The following is a 21,742-nucleotide window of genomic DNA, read 5'->3' on the forward strand; positions in this document are numbered from 1 at the left end:
CTTGGCCACTGACTCATTCTTTTTTCCATGGTAATTAACACTTAGAATTTTCCCTACTATCGACAAGAATATCTCCTACTATGGACAAGAATATATTAACATAAAAAGGAGTCCTGTCTGACATATTTACTTTCATGGCACATTGTTCCAGAGATGTCACTGCTCAGCCTTGCATTAAAGTACCAATGATGTAAAAAACTCAGATCTGGGAAGGAAACAGTGAACCCTTCCAGAGGATTTTATCTGGACAGTGTCAATGGTGATATTTTATTAATAACCATCAGCAAGAAGATACAGTCACTTAACCAAAAATGTGTTTGACATGAAATCAAATGTTTTATACAGTAGCATACGAAAGATTTCTGTCAGCAAGCCACCAAGTACCGCTAAATAACTTGCAGGTGTGTAGACAAAATTCCTTTATTTGATGTAACTTTGCTTTTAACTGAGTAGAAGAACTTATATTTGTGCAATCAAACTCTCTCTATGCTGGGTCATCCCCTCAATGTATGTGGTCTGGATACGAGAACAATGGGTTTAAGAAGTATTACTCAGATGAAGGAATCCAGGATATCCTGTTAGGTTTTCATAACAATGATTATGACAGGTGATAATTGCCATTTCTTAATATTTACTAGAAGTAGTGCTGTGAATTAGTCCTACAAAAAACATTGGGCATTTCTTTCCAAATATTTTAATCCAATGCTTAGATTTATGGGGATTATTTTCTAAAGCATTGAAGCCTTTTTTTTCCCTCAGTAGCAATAACTGGGATACAGTTTCTTCCTACTATAGTAAAGTTATGTTGCATGGCTCAGCCATGGTGAAGATTAAAAAATAGCATCTAACTGCTGTAATATGCCTTTTTCATCAGCAAATCTTGAAAAAAAGCCTTTAAAAGAAAGTCCTCTTGGAGAACTCATGTTTTATATTAATTATTGTGATGTCACTTAAAAAAATCTATACTATTTTTGATATTGCATGCAAACTAATCCTGAGACTGAAGATAAAGAAAGTTGGGTTCTAGACCTGCAAACAAATTTTCCTGCCTGATCTTGAGCTAATTCCTTCTGTTTTGGTCCTCTGCCTTTAGATACATTAAGAACAACAAAATATTTGCAAATATGGAGTAGTAATAGATTTTTTTTTGAAAAAAAGAGTATTTATTTGTAAACATTCAAATCTTCATTTACTCTTAAAAATCTCAAGCAGCACTTTGATTTTTCCAGTCTGTTGCGGCAAAAACATTTATTTAATAGGCCCTGAAGATTTTTCAAGTGGCTTTGGTAATTGAAATAAGCAATTCCCTTTAAGCTTAATTTGAAATAAGTTCTAATTTCAAAGGGTACCTAAATCCCTTTCCAGCAGTTTCAAAGCTTTCTAGACAAATGTCCAAGTGGTGAGAATTTTTGGCTTAGTGTTTCTGGTACAGGGTGAGACCCTCACATTACCCACAGATTGTTCTGCATAGCACGGAGTATGCAGTATGATAAATAATGAAAGGTTCAAATTTTCCACTGCCTCTTTTAGATGAAACATAACACTTGATTATTCTAACTCAGTAACATTTGACATCCACTGAGCAAAGACACAATGACAAAGCCCAAATCAGTGCAGTCAGTGAAGAACAAACCAGTTCCAGAGGTGCCCTTCCTCTCCTTTCCTTTACAATAATTTCACCAGATTCAAAGATGGATCTGTTTGTTATTCTCAGAAAGAGTATTATTTGTTCTATTTATCCTTAGAGGATTGCATAATTATTACTAAATTCTTGTGACACCATATTAATTCTAAGCAAAAGGAAATACATTGTAATTTCTGTAATTAGCCAGCATGGGAGCAATCTTTCTGCAGTAAACACTGCAAGCATCCATTCAGAGATGTTAATCACTGAATGATACAAAGCTTCCCTCACAATGTTCTTCCTATTCTACACCAGAATCCAGTATGTATTGCATATCTAAAGAAGTAATGGCCCAAATTCTACTTACTATTGGATTTCTGTAGCTTACAAACCCTAAGCTTCCAGTAATTAAACAACATTGTCAGAATGAACAGTCAAATGACCTGGGTCAGCAACTATTCTCACAGTGAGAAAAATTCTACAGATTAACATACTGACAACATTTTCTCTTTTCCACAAAAAGAAATGTATTGACCTTTGCTTTTGGGAACCTAAAGTTAATTACGTTCCTGAAGGTTTCTACCAGGGCAAAAAAATAAGGATCACTTGTAACTTATCTGAAGGGAGAAAAGGATGACATAGCTGCTAACCATGAAATTTGACTTGCACTTCTTTACAGAACATGGAAAATAGGGATCTTTTCCCAGAAAAAGTATTTCTAAAAAGTACAGAAAGTATATAATCTCTCCCACAGAGTATATACTGCTGTGACTGAACTCACTACTCAAAATTCAGAATCTATTTTGTGGCACTATTACTATTTCTTGTCCTCTATTTCTTCAATGTCATTCTGTACACTCTACTTACCAGTAGGACTGTTGGTAACTTGATGTGGCAAAGACCACATGAGACCACCACAAAGACCACAGAGTAAAAATGTATCTCCTTATTAGACTGGGATATCTTAATTCACAGTTATTGTCTATTAACCTTCTTTTTAAGAGGTATACAGTAAAGATAGACAAACATCTGACTTGTTAAGACCATTGTCTTTCAGGTAAGGAAATTTACAACATCTACATTTGATAAGGATTTCAGTGTAAATTGAAACTGTGTAGTCCACTGGACCTGTTTTGTATATTTTGCCCCTATAAACATACAAATAAAAAACTCATTTCATCAGAAACATACTCACATTCCTCAGAGATGGAGACATTAAAAACCACCTGTGAAATCTCTGCAGCCAAATCCTTTTAAAATTAAATATGTATCTTTCAAAGCTTTTCCAAAAACTCTTTCAAAGCCCAGTTTGCTAACATTCTCTCTGGTTACCTTGATGTCTTCTGTGTGATAGGAAGGATGTTTTAAAGGTATTTTGAAAAAAGAGCTTATGAGAAGTTCAAGAACTTGAAACCCTAATATACTATGCCATGTAGTAAAACCATTCTCAATTATTTAAACTTTCTTTTCCCAAGAATTTCTGCAGCCAGAATTGGTAGCTTCTGTTTTGCTACCTATGTCCAATTTCCACTAAAACCAAAAGCAAAACAAGCAGGATGTGGATCAGGTCATATATCTCCATATTTAGACTTAGCTGCCAACTCACACTTTCTCCTGGGAAAGCTGCAATTGGTAACAGTGCTGGGAGGATCAGAGGAAATGTGTGTATTTGTGTGCATAGAAAACATGATTCAAAACAATCTCTGTGGAGATTTAAATGGATTTTAAATTTTCTTTTCTATCAATGTTCAATAACAAAATGAGTGCTCTTAATTGTTGTTATTTGCAGCATTTGAAGCTGAGGTGCAGAGGTGGAGCATGTCAGTGTGACTCTTCCCACATCCACAGAGAGAGGCTGAAAAGAGTTATAATGCTCAGCCAGCAACTCAGAAATAGCTGTAGCCCAGGGCAAAGTTTTATGTAAGTCACAATTTCAGAAGCACAATTATTACCTGTGATCATCAATCAATATAAAACTGCTCTGAGTCCCACTGAAAGCAGCTGAAAATATTATTGCTGGAAGATCAGATTAGAGTTTATTTCTTTTTTATTTTTTGAGAGAGCGGGATAAAATATTTCATGTTTCCATTAAACCACGTCCTTACATCTTTTTTAGGAACTCACATGGTGGACATCTTAGATAAACAATTTTCAAAGCCCAGTTTTGATTTAAGAGATATTTGTATCCCTTAATTTCATAAGTAGTACTGGTGCTAAGAATTCATAAACTGATATTATTGTGCTGCCTTTACCATTTAAAGCTGCCTCTTAACCAAATGCATGTATGCAGAGTAGAAAACATGAAAATTTATAGCTAATTTACTATTTCAGAAGGCATTAAAAGCAAGTTAAGCATTTAGGCTTAAAACAAAGAATGCAAAATTCACAAAACCACTCTCCATGGTCATGCCAAAAACGGACAGATTATTCTACAGGACGTTTCAGTCACGATGCTTTGCCTACCAATAGTAAAACTTCATATTGTCTACACAGGACACAACACAAATTGAAGCAAACTACTCAAGTATTTCTGTGCTCTTTGAGAGGCAGCCAAAAATAAATCGGTGTCACAAGTCTATTGCACCATTATGAAAAACAGAGAGTAGGGCGGGCGAGGTCTGAACTCACAATTTGGGCTCTTACTTCTAATCCCCACAGGGCAAAACTCATTTCACATGACTTAAGTGCAAGGGCTAAAGAAATAGCAGAGGCTTCTGATACTGTGTCTGCAAACAGAAGGGAATGACCACAGAATCCCAAAGCACTCTTTTGTTTCCACTGAAAAGAAAGCAAATCAAATCACAGTCACTTACTCTCTGTTGGCAGCACTGGGGGAAGTGTGGTCTTAGGCTTCTTGGTCTTCTTGTCAGTAGGCTTTGAGGTCTTTGAGGCATCTGCAATCAAAACAAATAATAAAATACAAATCCTATTTGAAAATCAATAATGAAAAAGCTGTCTAATAAAAGGTTTATTTTGGATCTTTCTGCAAAGTTAGGGGAAATTGCTGTCTTTTAGGTTTTTAAGAAAAAATTTCTGCACAGATTTGCTGGCAAATGTTACATTCTGAAGGGAAGAGAGAGCAGAGAGGGAGAAAGCCTCTACAAAAGCAGCTGCACGGAGAACCCAAGTAAGCAGCTAGACAAGAGTTGCCATCTAAGCTGATAGGTATTTTAGCCGAATAGACCAAATACAAAGTGCGCAAAGCTGTGTTAGGCAGTGCAGAGAAAAGGGAAACAAAGCCATACTGAAACACTTTTTCATTGACGAGAACCTCTTGCCATGTAATTCTTCTATTCCATTGTCTGTGTGAACTATTCAAGTTAACCCATGTTGTAGAGTAGCATTTCCTCCATATGTTTAAATATTTCCAAGAAGATATTATTTGCCATTGCTTTATTCCTAAGTAGAAACAGCAGAAAGGACATCCCAGGACTGAAGTTTGATGGATTATATTATTCTCACAATTGCACAGCTCTTATGCAGAAACTGCTCATCCCTGCAGGCTAAAATGACAGCTAGGAGTTAATAAAGCTCCGTTCCATGTCTTTTCCACGTGAGATATAAATAAAAGGTGCAACTTTTTTAAGGCTTTTTCAGGCTGAGCATGATCACAGGACTGGAGCACCTCTCCTGTGAAGACAGGCTGAGAGAGTTGGGGCTGTTCAGCCTGAAGAGGAGTGGGCTTTGGGGAGACCTTAGAGCCCCTTCCAGTACCTAAACCAGCTCCAAGAGAGCTAGGGAGAGACTTTTCACAGTGGTCTGCAGTGCCAAGTCAAGCAGGAATGGCTTTAAGCTGAAGGAGACAAAGTTTAGATTAGACATTAGGAAGAAATTCTCCACTGTGAGGGTCGTGAGGCAGTGGCTGCCCAAAGATGTTGTTGGCTTCCCGTCCCTGGGGGTGTTTAAGACCAGGCTGGATGGGGCTTTGAGCAACCTGATCTATGGGAAGGAGTCCCTGGCCATGGCAGGGTTGGAACAAGATGATCTTTAAGGTCCCTTCCAACACAAACCATCCTAGGATTCTGTGTTCTATAATGCAAATCCTAACAAACTCTGCTTGTTAGATTGTTTGATCCTGACATTTATCTTTAGAAGAAAGATCCCAGCTCTGGATTATGATCTCAGCAATAGCTGTATCACTTTACAGCTTTCAAATATTCAGCTTTCAGAGGATTTATGAGTGAGAGAGCTGTTAGCTACCAGAGAAGAAGATGACATAAATGTTATGAAAACAGCTATTTTAGTCACCTTCTTCTAAGTGCCAGAGAGTGAAAATTCATCTAAGTTTCCTAAAAAGTTAACAGGGGAAGAGAAAATTTTCTAGTAAACAATTCAGAGCAGGAGGCTCTGTGAGAGCTCAGATACTCAGATTCTGCAGATCTGACAACTGAAGTCAAACATTTCTCCAATCTTATTTTGCGTCCATGGTGTCAAAAGGAATATAATGATTACGGTTACTTAGTCTAAAAATCAGCATCTGGGATCCTGATGGCAGACTGAAGAAGGGAGAAATTTGAACTGATGTTTTAGATCACAATTCTGATTTAAAAATAACAGTAGTCTCCTCTGCCAGTCTCAGACATGGGATATCAAGTGGCGTCTTTCCTAAATAGCTGGAGTTTGCTATGGTGCCATTCCTCAAAAACCTTTTCTCAGCAGCATGCCAGTGGAGAATGAAAAAGGCAGATGAGACAGGCAGTATGGAGGTAAGGAATGTGGTCATTCTGGAGCTCAGCATGATGTGAGCAGTGAGCTCCTAATGCCATGGGTGCCACTGCCACACAAAGCCAGACAGCTGATGTAATGTCATTCACATCATCAGGCAAGGAGCTGACAGCCTCCCATGAGCAAGACTTTGCAAACCAAACTCTACCTGCAGCCTCCTAGAGCATGCATTGTCCAGAAGGAAACTGGGAGTAGGAAATATGCTAAGGAAAGCCCCAGGAAGAAAAGCAACTACTTGAAGGAGATCAGAAGACAAAGGAAAAGCACATAAGCAACTGAGAATTTTACAAGTTGCTAGGGCAGCTCTACAGAACTACTGTATGCTAAACTTTTGCTGATCTGACCCTTCAACACTGGATCTGTGGTAGTTAAGGTGTTTCAGGGACTGTATTTTGCTTAAAGCCTCTTCTTTGACTTCAGCACCGACAAAATTTACTACTTTATGTTACATAACTATAAACAATAGCTTATCAAATATCTAAAACAGATTACACTGTGACCATACTATCACAGAAGGTGGCATTAGACATGCCAGTATATTTGATTGTAAGTTTTTGTGTAATTAATTCCTTTTTCAGTTACATGAAGACTGACCCTTAGTGAGGAGTTACAGTATCATATTTCTACCATGTATCATGCAATATTAGGAAAAAAAAAGTTTTCTTTTCTAGACCTCCCATCCCAAATACATCTTCAACAGAACTGTGAAGTTCTGTGTTATTAGGTTTGTTGTCTAGTTTTGTGTTCATTTTAGTCACAGAGGGAAGTCTCGGAGTGAAGAATAAACTCATCAGAAGGTGAAGTCCATAAGCAGCACATTTGGTTACTTAAAGCCCCTTAAATAATTTAAACTCCATGGCAGTTTTATAAGTCTACGTCTCACTCAGCTTCACCTTGGCCTTGCCCAAGGCCAAGAGTGTTTAGCAAAAGTACAGTGTTATCAGCGTGCCTGTGGCTGAAAACAAGTACCTCAGTCAGTAAATTATCCATGCTCTAAGACTATGGCATGCAAGGGTGGCTGAGCTGCTGATTTGTTTATTTTTGCTCACTTATGCTAGAAAACCAAATGAGCAAACATCTGTGAATGCAAAGAATTGGGGAGTTTTAGAGTGAGAAGTGTGTCACATGCAGTCCTGAAGCAGACTGCCATCCTGGCTCAGTCTGCCAGGATTCTTACATGCTCTCAAAGGATGCACACAGCTCAGAAACAAATCTCACACGTTCATCTTACTGCTCTAAAAACCTTGTAGAAACACAGTGGGCAGCAGGAGAATATAGATTATTCCACAAAGCAACCACAGCCCTTGGTTCTGTACTCTTTCTCTGTCCATGCTCCTTTATGGGAGACATTGAATTATTTATCGACCAATATGTGCAGAAGGGAAGGGAGTAGAGTTCTACTTTTTGTGTACATAAGTAGTTCCTAAAGGTTGTCATTGGGAAATAAGGTGGAAAACAGGATGTTCTAAGGAAGGGCTTTCCTGCACTCAGCACAGTACTTACCTTCTACCACCACTTTGCAAGCACATTCAGCTTTTCCTGCAGGGTTCTCAGCTATGCACTTGTACTCGCCTCCATCTTCAGGCATGGCCTTCTCAATGGTCAGTGAGCAGAGTGTCCCTGTGCAAAGGAGGGAGACATCAAATGCAAGTTATGCTGCAGTTCACAAAAAAACCTTAGTGCTAGTAAGGAGCAGAATGCATCAAATGAGCCAGCCAGTCCTTCACTACAGGTGATCTTCAGTGCTAGAAAAAGCTGTCCTTAAAAATTCGACCTTATTGGAACCTTATTAATGCTAAATAAATAAAAAACTGAATCATATTGCTTTTCTCTAGGATACTCCAAGTTGTCCCAGCAGCCCTGAAGTGGTTAATGGATAAAGGCAGAGAAGACCCACAGCAGCACCTCTGCTGCTCTTCTTTGTCTTACAGCAGAGATCAGAAGTCATCATTCAGATGACTTTTTTCCAAAAGTGCCCATAGTGTAGGACTGTAAATAAGAGGGTTACTGTCAAATGCCCAGCTTCAATGTTTTCATTCAGCCTTGTCTCTAGCACTCCCATGAGCACTCTCATGTATAGGAGCAGAACTTCAGCTCAGTGCCTAAGTTTAAAAATGGCACTGAAAGGCATTTTCTTTTTGCTTAAATTGCATAATGAATAACTGCCTGGTATTGTAAAACATCCATTAGATAGTCCAATACATTTGTGGCAACCAAATTTGTTCCAGCAACAAATCCATTTCTTTTCAAACAAAAACCCCAAGATTTTACTTAATTGGGTTTGCAGAAACAGGATGCACATAGGATCGTTATTTACCAAGGGAAACTTGGTATGACCCAAGGGAAATACATTTCCTCTTAAAAATCAAAACTCTGTGAACCAAAACAGAAGTTGTTCCCAGTAGATGGGGGATGAGGAGGAAGAACCTTGTCCCTAACATTCACTTGCATTGGTTGGAACAATGAAGTACTTTCTCTTCCAGGGTGAAGCCCAATTAAAATCCTCCACACTTTCCCCTTCCAAATATTGCTTATTAAGTGAGGCTGAAGTGGGCTTGCTTTCTCCTTCCTTATTGGAATGCTGGGACTGTCCCCTAAACACAGCCTGAGGCATTGTACACTTCTGCCCATAGCTGTTGTCCTGTCCAGAACTCCTCCACCCTCCACTTAGCTGCAGTAAAACCTTCCCTCTTCCTCCATTTACCTTTGTCACAGTCTTTCCTAATTAATGGCAAGATTGAATAGATGGGTTTTTTCAGATATTTACCCTGTTTCCTGAGATGTAAGAAAATTTCCCAGCATCTGTCTTTGCCACCTTTCTCTCTATGATTACTGGAGGCTGCCTTCTGCCTTCCAGAGTGCTCAGTGCTAGGCTCCCCATCAAATGTATCCCCTGTGATGGGGGAGATGGCACAGACACAGGTGATACTGGTCCATGAAAAGGACCTTGAAAAGCACTCTCCTCCCTCTGAAGAACTTTGGGAGTTTACTGGCTCTCTTTGGAGACCAACTTTATTCAGACATGGCAATTACGCTCTTGGCATTCGTATTTTTCTCTCATTTTAAACCTGGATGTCATCATACAAGACAGATCTTATAAAAAACATTAAAATGGTTTCCAACAAATTTGGTTTGCCAGAAACACTCAACGGTTAGAAGAAAATTATTTTTTCCCCTCTTTATCATCCTCCACAAAATCAAGAAGCTCTAAATAATGACTATTTTCCCCTGAGAAATGATGTGAAAACTATCTCAAAAGAGGAGCACTGACCCCTCACTCACATGGGCTGTGCTCAGCCAACCACAGGGTGAAAAGAAAATCCACGTGCCCTCCCTGAGGCAATGCTTTTCCATGAGTCAGGCTGAAGCCAAAAATGTCACGAGCTGCAGTTCCATTCCAAATGGAGGAGAGACAGTAGAAAAGTATTCTTGCAGGCATCTAGCAAATATAAATTCACATGTCTCCGCTGTTTAAAGAGACATTTGGAGAGCAAGCCAAAGATAACTTCCAGTCTAAGAATTTGTATAAATCTATGTAACAAGATTAGAAACGATTGCACATTAAAACCTAAAGATGCTGTTGAAAAAAGTTGTAAACTATGGAACAAAGACACAGACATATGAAGGAGACCTCTGGCCAGCTCACTGCAGGCAAGGAGCCTGGCCTGTAAGGATAACTGAATCATTAAGGGACTGGAACAATACAGAATTTACTTTAGCTTCTGCTGGAGTTTTCTACCTGCTCAAAAGCCCTTCCTGAGCTCATTGAAGACTGTTGTGACACAGGAGAACCCCTCACCACTCATTTAATGAAGTTATTTCGTGAGGAGGGTTAGAAGGAAATCTGTTTTTTCAAGAGCCATTTCCTTTTTTCTCCTAACTCTCACCTCCCTGAGGAAATAATCTGCATCCTATTTTCCTCCACTTCTTCTTTCTCCCCAGGAACTCCACTGGAACAGCATATGCAAAGTATATGGGGATTGGATTTCTGGGCTTCTTGCTACCACCAGATACAATGGCAGTCATCCTCACTGGAGGAGTGAAGGGAAAATGAAATAATTTGGGTCACTCTATTCAGACACTAATATTCACAACACTGTGGACTACTAGAACTAGGTATGAAATTGGCCAATGGATCAGAAGGTATTGGCCAGGCTGGATCAGGAGTATAAAGGGAGACTGAGAGAGCATGGCTGCAGAAACCTCATTTTCATAGAAAACCAGGAAAAAAAACCAAATCACCAAAAGCCAGGCAAAACTTAATGACCTTTCATAAGGACAGGAAACTTCCCAACCAGGCCTATGTTCTGTGATCTAGAGCTACAGTCAATTCCCGGGGCTAGAAGCCCAAATGTCTTTCAATGAAGTATTTGGTATTTCCTCTGCAAACCCCTTCATGGCCTGAAACAAGCTAATTTTCTCATAACTGCGAGAAAGCCCAGACTGGTTACTCCAGTTGGGTATTCTGAAATCCTGGCATTTCACAAATCCCAGTCAGCTAAAAATATTTGCTATCTATTTTGGCCCCCCAACCCTCTACTTTTTTTAGGAACCAGACCACAGACAATCCTTAAACATTGTCACAAAGTGCAGGACTGGAGTAAATATGAATACTGGAATCTAGCACTTAGACATTGGGACTGGTGCAGCTCTAGAAAAGACCTTTAGAGTCACAGAAGCTGATAGTTTACTGGAGACTCTGGTTTAGATACACAAAGCCTTTCCCTTGAATTTTGAGCTATTAAAGGGTTCTCTGACTTACTCAAAAATAGTGCAAGACAGTTTAAAATATCTCTAGGCTTCTGCATTCTTTCCATGAAACTCCACAGAAAGTCAACCTCAGATATAAAACAAATACACAAACCAACAAAAACCAGCTCCTTAGTCTCATTCCCCACACTGGCATCTAGCTGGCCAACTTCCTGACTCCTATCCATGATGTAGACTCAAGTTTATGGCTTTCTCATTTGTATCCCATGGTATAAAAAAGAACTGTGGGGTATTCAGGCAATATTAATAAACACTGGTCTATGAGAAATTTTGCCTAGGAGACATAATAATTTTTTAAGAAACCCACTGGCTTATAGTGTTAATTGCATAATAAATCTCAAGTGGTCTGGGAAAGTTCAAATACGTGCTATTGTCACAGTCATGTTTAAAAATGAGAAGTGGGTTGACCTGGAAAATATTGACCACAGTTACAATGACAACAGAAAAAACAGAGAAAAAAAACCACATGAATTTCAGAGAGGAAAAAATGTCAACTGTAATTACTGCTAATTGATAGAGTTTTAAGGAAAACAACGTAAGAAACCTACTTTCATGATTCATGACATTAGACATTTAACTGGCAAATATATCTGTGTAAAGGTAATTTGCTTAATCTTAACTGAACTGTTTGTGATACCTCACATTATTTTGTTTGTACTTAATACTACATTACTATATTGATGACAATGACTTAGGAGGAGATAGATGCCAAAACAAAGATCTCCTGATGAAGCTGACAATAGGAAATCATCACTCAGTCTGTTTCTAGTGGATTTCCTCCGTGATCAGACTAGGGCCCAAGTCATTAAATATTTTAATCTATGATGTGGAAGAATTCATAAATTAACATTGATAAATTTACAGGTGCTAGAAAGCATCTTGGAAAGGAAAAAGACATAAAGAGAGAAACTAGGGCAGTCCTCATAAACAATCTCATTTATTTTTTAAGCTGTGTCCTATTCACTCAAAGAAAATGGGGCTTAAGATAGTGAAAAGACAACCAGCAATGGCAGCAAGGGATATTGTATATTAAGAAGGTTTAAAGGTTTAATAGAGAAATGACAAACATGAGCTCCAATGTTGTGAGGTAGAAAGAGGACCAATAACTTCCAGTATGGGCAGCAACAGGAAGGTAACCTTCATCTCACTGATGCTGATACCCACACATGATTCTGCTGCCTGTTCTCTAAATAGGATAATAGGCCAACAAACAGCAACTGGAGAGGAGTTATTGAAAAGAAAACCAAAACAAAACAACCCCAAGCCTCCAAGGGCTGGATGAAGTGCATCATGGAGAGAAAGTCAGCAAGAGCTTGACTTGTCAAGTCTCAAAAAAAAAGGAGAAAGCTATCTTGGTTACAGAGTCAAAGCCATTCTATCCAGTTAGAAATAAGCCATTGTTTTGTTTCTTGATTTAATAACAAAACTCTTACTAGAATAGCTAGACATTGCAATAAATTACCAGTGGTTGTAGCAAATGTCTCCCTTCTGCTGTATGTAAACCCATACTACATGCATTTACAGGAAGAAGATAAATTCAGACACAAATGACAGTGCAGAGGGAAATGTGGCATGTGACAATCATGGTGTTGTGTCAGAACTGATGCTCAGACAATCTCTCTAGCCTTAAACTTTCTGAAGAAGCTTTACTAAGGTGCAAAATCCATCTACTTTCAGCACTACATAGAGTTGTGTTAATTACACACCAAATCCTTGCCCAAATTTATATAAAAAGAAAACCAAAAAGTCACGGCAGATCCTAGTTAGACTTGCAGACACAGACTTGCACAACGGATAGGCAGATTTAGGAGTTATGTTAAGTCACAAGAAAGTTGTTAAGGCATTATTGCTAATAAGATTACCAAATCTTTATGCTGCCAAGAAACTTGGGAAGAAAAAATGCTGGCTTAGTCAAAGCAATACAAACTGGGGCATTTTCTAAGCTACACCATCACTGCTACCTGAGTCTACATTAGTCTGTATTAGACAGTTCCTCTTCCATCTATATAGTCACATAGTACTAAATCTACCCAAGAAAAGCAGAGCAAGCTGACTTAAAAAATGCTAAGTTTGCCAGTTTTGACTTGTATTCACAGCACACCTCCGCTGACCAGTTTACTAAGGATGCTGGCTTGCAAAGCCCTTTCACTGCCATCTTATAGAACAACTTTTGGATCCATGCAAGAACTTTTTACATGGATTTTCTGTCCAGGAGTGAGTCACACAGTCACACAGGACGGTAGCACAGGGCACTGCTATACAATTGCAAAACAAAATGGGTGCTGCTCTAAATTAGAGTTTGCCCCGCGAGGAAACTTGTTCTATTCAGTCCTTATATGTCTAACTTCACTGCAATGCCTGCTCAAGCCTTCTTAAAAAATTTATCCAAACAAAAAGCCCCCCATAACTTCAAACAAAGAAGTCTGTCACATTAAAGTGCCTCTTAACCGTGCATCATCTACCCATCTGTATAAATGCTTAATGTTCTAATTTATAAGTACTCTCTTTTTTTTGTTAGTAACCATTTATTTTGGTATTTCATGGGCAAAAAGCACATTAATATCTCTCTCAGAAATGTAGATAACTGCACTCTGACAAGTTTAAAAGAAGAAAAATATAAAATCAAACCCTTAATAAAATTGTACCACATCAGAAAAATAGTGCAAGGCTCATTTCACCATAAAATTATACATTAAGCAAAAAACCATGCCAATCAACCAACAGAGTACAATTTGGGGAATTGTTAAAAGGAATGGAAGAACAAGTGTACTGATGTTCATGGCTTCAAAGGGAAAATAGTTGAAATGTAAAAGGGAAGGAACGTGACACGACATTACCTATTGTAGTGAGTGTGACATTCAGGATAATGCTGCCCAGATTCTGACTTCTAACTAAATTTAACCCTGGAATCGTGGAATACATTGCAAGCTCTAGATTAACTAAAAGAATACAGCAACATATTTCATAAATATGCCTGAAGATGAAGGTCTTTTATGGAGCAGGGTTTAGCTTTTTCTTTTGGCACAGGCTTTAGCAGTCAGAGACTATTCTGATGCTGGTGTTTTTACACAGGTTTCTCCAGTGGTACAGAATTCTCCCTTCTCCTGCACTCCAATGTCTATTCTGCTTTGGGCAGGCAATTTAGTGTCAGTCAGGCTCTGCATTGTTTCTGTGAACAGCATTGTTTCTAACAGGTAAAGGGCCTCACTATCAAGTAGGAAAAATATGCCAAGGAAAGTTATTTTCAGTGAGTGACTACACAAAGGGACATAGTTTTACATAGTTGGTCTCTCCTGTGAACTTGTCACACACAAGTGTACTTCTCAGTTTGACCCTCCTGACCAAATATGCCACTGTTTAATCATGTCTTCCTGAAACTGGATTTTATGTATTTATCTTCACAATATATTTGGCACTGGGAGATGAGCAAACTGCTGTCTCTTTTGCCTTTTTTTCTTTTTTCTCTCTTTTGGGAATTACAGAGAGTATTAATTCAATTTCCAAAACACAAATACATGGTATGCTGTGGGTTCATGCATTCCTTGCACTGACCAGTTTGTGGGACAATATTCCATACTAAGATGGGCTAGTAGTACAGTTAAGAAGCAGCTGGACATGCCTTACTCTAGATAAAGAATTTTCCAGTATTCAGCTCATTAAGAACATGTAAGTTATTGTGAGATACCTCTGGAGAATCTGGAAAAAACCCCATGGTTATCACCAAATGTTACAGCAGCACAAAAGCAGCTGGTGAAATGGCTAAGAATAGATCTAGTCTATCTTCTTCCATAGTGGATTTTGTTGCTGAGGAGCAAGGTCATACCAAAGAAATGAAAAATGTCTTTGCAAGATCTAAACCCACAAAGATGACCTAGGTCTGTTAGCTCTGAATTCCTCTTCTTTCCCACAGACTCAACCCTCTTTCAGCTGAGGATGACTCTAGGGCCTTATCTCCAGGGCCCATAAAATGCTGCTCCAAGCTTTGCCAAAGGCACTGCTGCTGAAGGACACCTGAGGGTGTGATGAAGCTGCATTTTCAGTGTTTGGGGCAAAGGATGGAACCTGGGACTTTGGCTTTGGCCTGCAGTGTTCTGCATCCAGTGTTGTTGCTCTCTCTGTTTAAAGCTGCTCCAAACACTATATATAAGACTAATCCATACAACTTCCCTGTTGAACAGTATTTCCTGGTACTGAATGAATTTGCTATTTCTCAATTCTAGTCTGGTACTCCAGTTATTCTTTCTCCTCTCTTGGCTCCCTCAACTATGTATGTGCTCCTAATTAGGGAAAAAGAGAAAACTGAATCTCTGTGAAATCTGGAACTTAAAGTATCATGCATACCTAGTCAATTACTTAACAGTTAACATGACAGCATCTTACAGTGGGAAAGCAGCAACACATTCTTCTCCAAGTGCCAAAGCTAGCAGGTACTGTCAGGAAAAAGACTCAAATTAACCATCATGCAATGCACCCCCTCAGTGTACCAGAGGGTATGTAATAAGGTTTAAAAAAAATAGTTCTAATCCTCATTCCTTGTTTTTCCATTAAAGGAGAAAACTTACTGCCCTGTGTAATATTTCTCTCTAAGATCCTGCAAATACGTGCAACAGAAAGCCTGACTTTGAAGTACTGATAACGCTGACTTCCAAACATGATAAAAGTGTAACAGTGCAGGTACAAGCGGAACATAAGGACACAGCATCTTCACTCCCTGCAAGAAGCTGTCCTGGAACAGTGGTTTCCTTATGCAGCGCTGACTTTTGATCCTGACCTCAAAGGAAAGCCCTGCTAACGTGTGACACCCTGGAGTGTTATGGCCAGGACTGTCACCCAGCCCAGACAGACTGGATGGGAGAAGTCTCGTGCCCTGCTCAGGCAGGTGGCAGAGCATTTCTGGCCATGAGGATCCCTTCACTGTAAACAGCTACATTGGATGTGCAGCTCCACAGTACCATTTTATAGAGTGAATATGAGTTAGGGGATTATAATAGTCAATTACTCAGATTATTTCAGTCAAGAAAACAGCTTTCTGCAGCTCCATAACACTAAAGCTTTGGGACTTTAGGATCCTCCACCTTAGCTCAGTAGCTTTGGTACAGAGATGCCGTCTGTCTGATGTACTTTGACGGGAGTCATGGAACTTTGGGATGAATAATTTCTTTTTCACTCTGAGCAACTCCAAAAAATCTTTCTTGCAGCATAAGACTGGCTAAACTGACTGACCCTGTCAGTCCTTTTTACATAATTTCCACTGGTCAACATTTTTGCACGTACATGACACTTATCCCTAATCTATACAGTCCCCTCTGCTGAAAATCAACTTGTACTCACAAAAAAACCCCAACCCATTATGCTGTATCAGACACAGGCCAGACACAATGCACCTGCTACCATTTCCCTTTTTCCATCTACTTACTTTGCTATCTCCTGAATGCACTACATGGGTACCCCAACCCTGTCTGAAGGCAATGTTGTTTCTGACTGCATCCACTTCGGGAGGATGCTTGTGTTACTCTGCTTGGAGCACTGCACAAGGATTCACTGGCTGTGCAGAACTATTGTGCATATTAATTGGGTTCTCATTTGGTAACACTAAAAATAGTCTGGATTAAATGAAGGAAGATTCAAAAGTAAGAGTGCAGACCCCTGTGTCAAGCTGTAATCCTTACTGTGAACATGAACTTTTTGCTACAATATGCCAGAGAGTGTCATTCTCCAGATAATTTCCTCACTGTTTTATGGAACACATATGAAGTAAAGAAGTTTCTTTGTGCTATTAATTGTCCTTCCTCCCTATTTTTCTCCCAAGGAAAATACATTTTGTCTAGATAGAACATTAACTTTCATGCAAAAAGCCAGTCTAGTAGGCTTTGATCATCCAAAGTGTGAAATATAAAGAAATCACTCAATTTGAAAACAAGTATTCCCTCTAGGGACTTCTACCACACTCTATACAGTTTTGTTAGTTAAAAGTCACCAAGCCAGTGGAGTTTAAATATTTCAGTGCTTGTAATGGCAACAGAAGCATCTGTGGGGGGACATTAAACACACTGAAAATCAGTTCTCAACTCTGATCATGACTTGTAGTTGTAGCAATTTCTTTCTATGACACAACCCCTCTTTGCTTCTGTGTTTCTTATTGCAATAAAAAGCCTGAAATATTAAACATACAGAAGAATTAAATTAGAATTTGTAAACCAGCAGTAATATTATTATGTTTTCAATGTTCTAAATCCTTAAAGTTCAGTTTAAATAAGCATCATGTACCAGCTCCTTAAGCAGCGTTAGCAATGTAAACAGCATTTAAAAATGCAAGAAGTTCAACTTTATAAAATTTACATCTGCAGGCTGTTAAAGGGGAATCTGCAAGAAATGTCAAACAATACTGTTCCTTGTGTACTCCACTGAAATAACAAGAAAGCTGCATCTGGAAACAGTTACTGGCACAGGACTTCAATAAAGTACTGCATTACCTTTAATGAACTAAATATTATTAATCAAGAGCCAGATATAACAGTGTGCCATCCAGCTGGCTTGTAATTAAATTAATTTACCTTCTTGGGAGATGACAATGGTCTTTGATGATTTGATGGCTTTGCTGTCTAGAGTCCAGGTGACAGCTGCAGGGGGATCAGAGGAAATCCGACATTGTAAGACCAGTTTTTCACCATCAGCTACTTGAGCATCCTGAAGCTTCTCTGTAAAGGAGGGTGCTGTCCCTTTGCTTGCTGGTGGTTTGCTTGCTGGTGCTTTGTTTTCAGCTTTTTTCCCAATTATTCCGCCATCCACCACTGCACACCCATGTTCACAGTTTCTGTCGTTCTTCTCCTCTTTTTTCACTGCTGGTTTGGCAACAGGGGCTTGAGAATTGGGGGTTGCATTCTGGGCTTCAGAATTGGCGCGGGCATTTGGTGCTGGGGTGCCAGCGCTGCCATTCTCTGCAGGTGGCTTCTTCTTTGAGCCCAGCACAGACCTGAAATCTGTAACTGCAGGTTTAGGAGGTGGCACCTTCTCTGGCAATGGGGTTTTTGGGGTGCCCTTCTTGGCCAGCACAGAGCGGAAGTCCACCTGCTGGGGAGCATGGACTTTCCTCTCCTCCTCTGACAAGGTCTTGGGTTTGACCTGCCGCTGCAGGTTCGCTCGGAAGTCCATTTGCTCGGCTGGGATTTCTTTCAGTTCCTCCTCAGAAAAACTTTTGGTGCTGACTTTCTTGCCTAAAATATCACGGAAATCGAGTTGTTCAGCTTCCTGCTGCCTCAGGCTCTCCTCTGTGTGCTCCCGGGTTTCCACTCGCCTCTTCAGCACACCTCGGACGTCTTCCTGCTCTTCCTCAGCTACTCTGGTTACACTGCTGCTCTTTTTGAAGCCACTTGTTCTACCAAATGTTAGTTTACCATGATCTTCACCATCTCTTTGCTCTCCAAGGCTGGCTGATTCCCTCCCACTATGATCCGAAAAAGAAAAGAAAGAGAGAGCCAGGAAAGGGGCTGGTTTAAAAATGTCAGGGAACAACCTCAGAGCAGGAACAAACTGTGTTTATAGAAGGGGAGGTTGATTAGAGGAGCATACTCCATTAGTTTATTGCATCAATGATGACTTCAGGAGCCATATAAGGGCACAAACAAAAAAGATCTCTACTCTGGCTTGGTACAATGTGCTTAGCTTGTATGATGAAAACAATTTGTTAGGTCACATTTGGGGATTAGATTGAACAGCAGCCAGCCTGGGTCTGTAAGGGCAGGGAATTAACAGAGCAAAAAATAGAACCCACCCATGCAAGTCCCTGGGAAAAATACTCACTCTCTGAGCTTTTCTGCTGTGGAAGCTGAACTCTCCCGCAGCATCAGAGACACCTGGCAGCTGCATTCTCCAACTTGGTTCCTGAAATATTTAAGTGAAATCAGAAAAACAGGAGTTTCTTCCTCTGCAACTTGCCTGAGCCAAATGATTGTATATTGCACTAAAGCAGCTCAAACCCAGTGTGGCATTCTCCTTTTCTATGCATTGTGGGGATTGACTGAGTGGATTTGGTCCCCTTATATTTGGAGCCAAGCTATCTCAAATAGCTTTTACTGATCTGTTTCTATCTGCACTGGGAACAACATACTCCCTGAACAAAAATCAAAGCAATTTACAGAATGAAGCAGCTGCAAACAAACAAGCTAAAGGAAAATAAATACAAAAGCTGGAAAACCAAGACAGAGGAAAGGGCTATTTTGCAAAGCTGAAAATCTTTCCAGCTCTGCCTACTGTTTATTTATTCAAACCCAAGCTCTTAAGTTTTCTAATGTTAAGATATTAAAAACAGGGTCTCATTTCCTTCCCTCCCCTCTGGCCCAACCAATCAGCAAAACCCATCTACATGGATTGCTCCAGCCTGTACATGTTTATATTAAAAAACATAAAAGTGTCACCATATATGGTGCTGAGTACTTATTCTTCCTTTTGCAGAGGAATACCACGGATGCCTTCTGGAAAGGGCTCCCATTAAAGAATTCATTTAAAGTGCTCCCTGCTCCCCTACAGCTCCCTCCCTCCCGCAGACATATATCATTCTTCTAGCCCCAAACAGCTCTTTGCTTAACGCAGGAGATGCCAAAAGCAAAATTTAACTCCCCCAGGGCAGCAGTTGTGTAACTATTGCCACCATTCCCCTGACTGCTATTAAAAAAACAGACTTGAATTTATTGAGGACTAGAGATATCTTTAGTGAAAACACTTCTGTTCTTCCCAGTTAAAGCTTGTAAATGGACTAGAAAGTCCTGGATTATTTGTCTTTTTTGAACAAAAATAATTTTTGCTACTGAAAACATTTCCTGGACATGAGCAAAACACATGTGTGTTGCAGCGGAGGAAGGCAACAGAGGCAGGTTTTCCCAGCTGTGTTCTACTTTGAACTTGCTGGATAAGAGCACCTTTGAGTCCAGTTAGCCCTGAAGTTTAAAACAAGGACTCAGGACTGTTGGTTTGCCATAAGTATATTGTCTGGCCTGGTTTTTAACTAGAGCATGGAAATACTTTCCTAGATATGGTACTGTTTGGGTGAAAAAAACTTATAATTTCACCAATTTTTAGCTTGTAGTGAAAGCAAGATAACAGATCACAGAATCACAGATGCAGCACAAAGCCTTGTCTTTATAAGATCAATTAGTGCCATCACCTTCTCAGATAGATTTCTCTTGATTTCTCTTGCTTCAGAAAAAGAAACAGTGGATCATTTTAATGTGAAAACTACAAAGAAATTGGTGGTCTATCAAAGTAGCTGGATTGCAAAGTAAAAGCCCTGCTGATGTAAACATATCTTATTTGACCTTAAGACCACTAAGAACAAGAAACCAGAGAAATGTTTTCAACACTTTTATATCCAGTAAGTCAGAATATGTACACTAGAAACTGCCATGGAGGGCAATCCATGAGGACAGCACTGAAAGCCACAACCCTCATTTCCTTCAAGACAAAAAAACCTAGATGACATCTGGGTACCAAACAGAAACTGTCCAAAGGACAGCAGAGGATCCAAGTCAATGCAGAGAGTATTTAACTCAGCCCTGCACTGGATATCTGCCATTCTTACTGTTATGTGTGGCCTCCATTTGGAAGCAAAAGAAATAGAAAGAAGGCAAGATAAATGGAAAGGTAAGTAAAAATAATTGCACATCACCTCCTTCCAACATACTGACTGGCATCAAATTATTGCAGGGAACATTGCTGAAAACCTGTGGTTTTCAAATAATGCATTTCAAAGTGGCCTCTTTTGCCACAATTGGAACTCCTGAGGGTTTTTTCCTGCTTCTCCAAAGTTTCTAAGGAACGAAGACACACTTTGGAACTGCTCATTCACCAGTACTGCAGGGCTTTAATGGGCTGTTGCTTTACCTGAAGATCCCTCCTGTTCAGGACTTAAAACCAATCCAAAGCTGACAAAGGACAAGCCATGCAGGCTGAAGTACAGACAATTTGCAGAGTACATTAACTGTTGAGGCACCCCTGCTCAGCTTCTCTCATGACTGTTTGACAAAAATATTTGTCCACAAGAACTGTGTCAGCAATGGGAGAGGTTGAAGTGACAGAGACAACACTGTCCCAGGGGACAAATTCAGGGATACTGAGTGTGGTTCTGACCACTGTGAAGAATGGCAGCATTTCTGCACGACTCATTTCTGCAATGCATCTTTCCCTCTGCAAATTCTTCGCATATGCAAAGAAGCAAATAAGGCAGGCAAAGTAAATCCTTCTAAAGTAAGCTATTTTTTCACAGGGTTTGGAAAATAAAGGAGGGAGTAAGAAAGTAGGAGAGCATTTTGTTCTGTCTATTTTTAAAACTTTGGGAAGCACTTACAAATTATGGCAACAGTGGGACATACAAGTACCTAGATGGAAAAATTATTCACATGGCAGTTTTTTGATCTTAATTATGATTTCTGTAGCAAGTGAATGGCTGAAAACCAGACTACTAGGTACAAACTGGAACTCTGTGTCTGTTCAAAAGGTAGGCTTCCCAGGGCAAGTACTGCTCCCAGTGAAATCAAACTGATGATTTTAGGAGCAGGGAGAACATACTTTTCTCCTCTGAATTCAGTGGCAGAGTCCAAAAACGTGAAGTTAAAAACACTGACCCACCTT

At 39.6% G+C, this 21,742-nt stretch overlaps 1 protein-coding gene across 3 annotated transcripts in view; it reads right to left on the minus strand.

Moving 5' to 3' along the window:
• The window catches only part of MYLK (myosin light chain kinase), a 193,562-nt gene that overhangs the window by 53,713 nt on the left and 118,107 nt on the right, over nt 1-21,742 (minus strand). For all 3 annotated transcript variants that reach the window (XM_085066961.1, XM_085066964.1, XM_085066965.1), the window contains 4 exons: nt 18,920-19,000; nt 17,674-18,563; nt 7,853-7,969; nt 4,438-4,518 (listed from right to left, as the gene is read on the minus strand). In XM_085066961.1, coding sequence (XP_084923087.1) covers nt 4,438-4,518; nt 7,853-7,969; nt 17,674-18,563; nt 18,920-19,000 — 1,169 coding nt within the window. The remainder of the gene's footprint in view (nt 1-4,437; nt 4,519-7,852; nt 7,970-17,673; nt 18,564-18,919; nt 19,001-21,742) is intronic.

Source organism: Lichenostomus cassidix, chromosome 7, assembly GCF_008360975.1.
Source record: "Lichenostomus cassidix isolate B80296 chromosome 7, HeHo_3.0, whole genome shotgun sequence".
NCBI lineage: Eukaryota > Metazoa > Chordata > Aves > Passeriformes > Meliphagidae > Lichenostomus > Lichenostomus cassidix.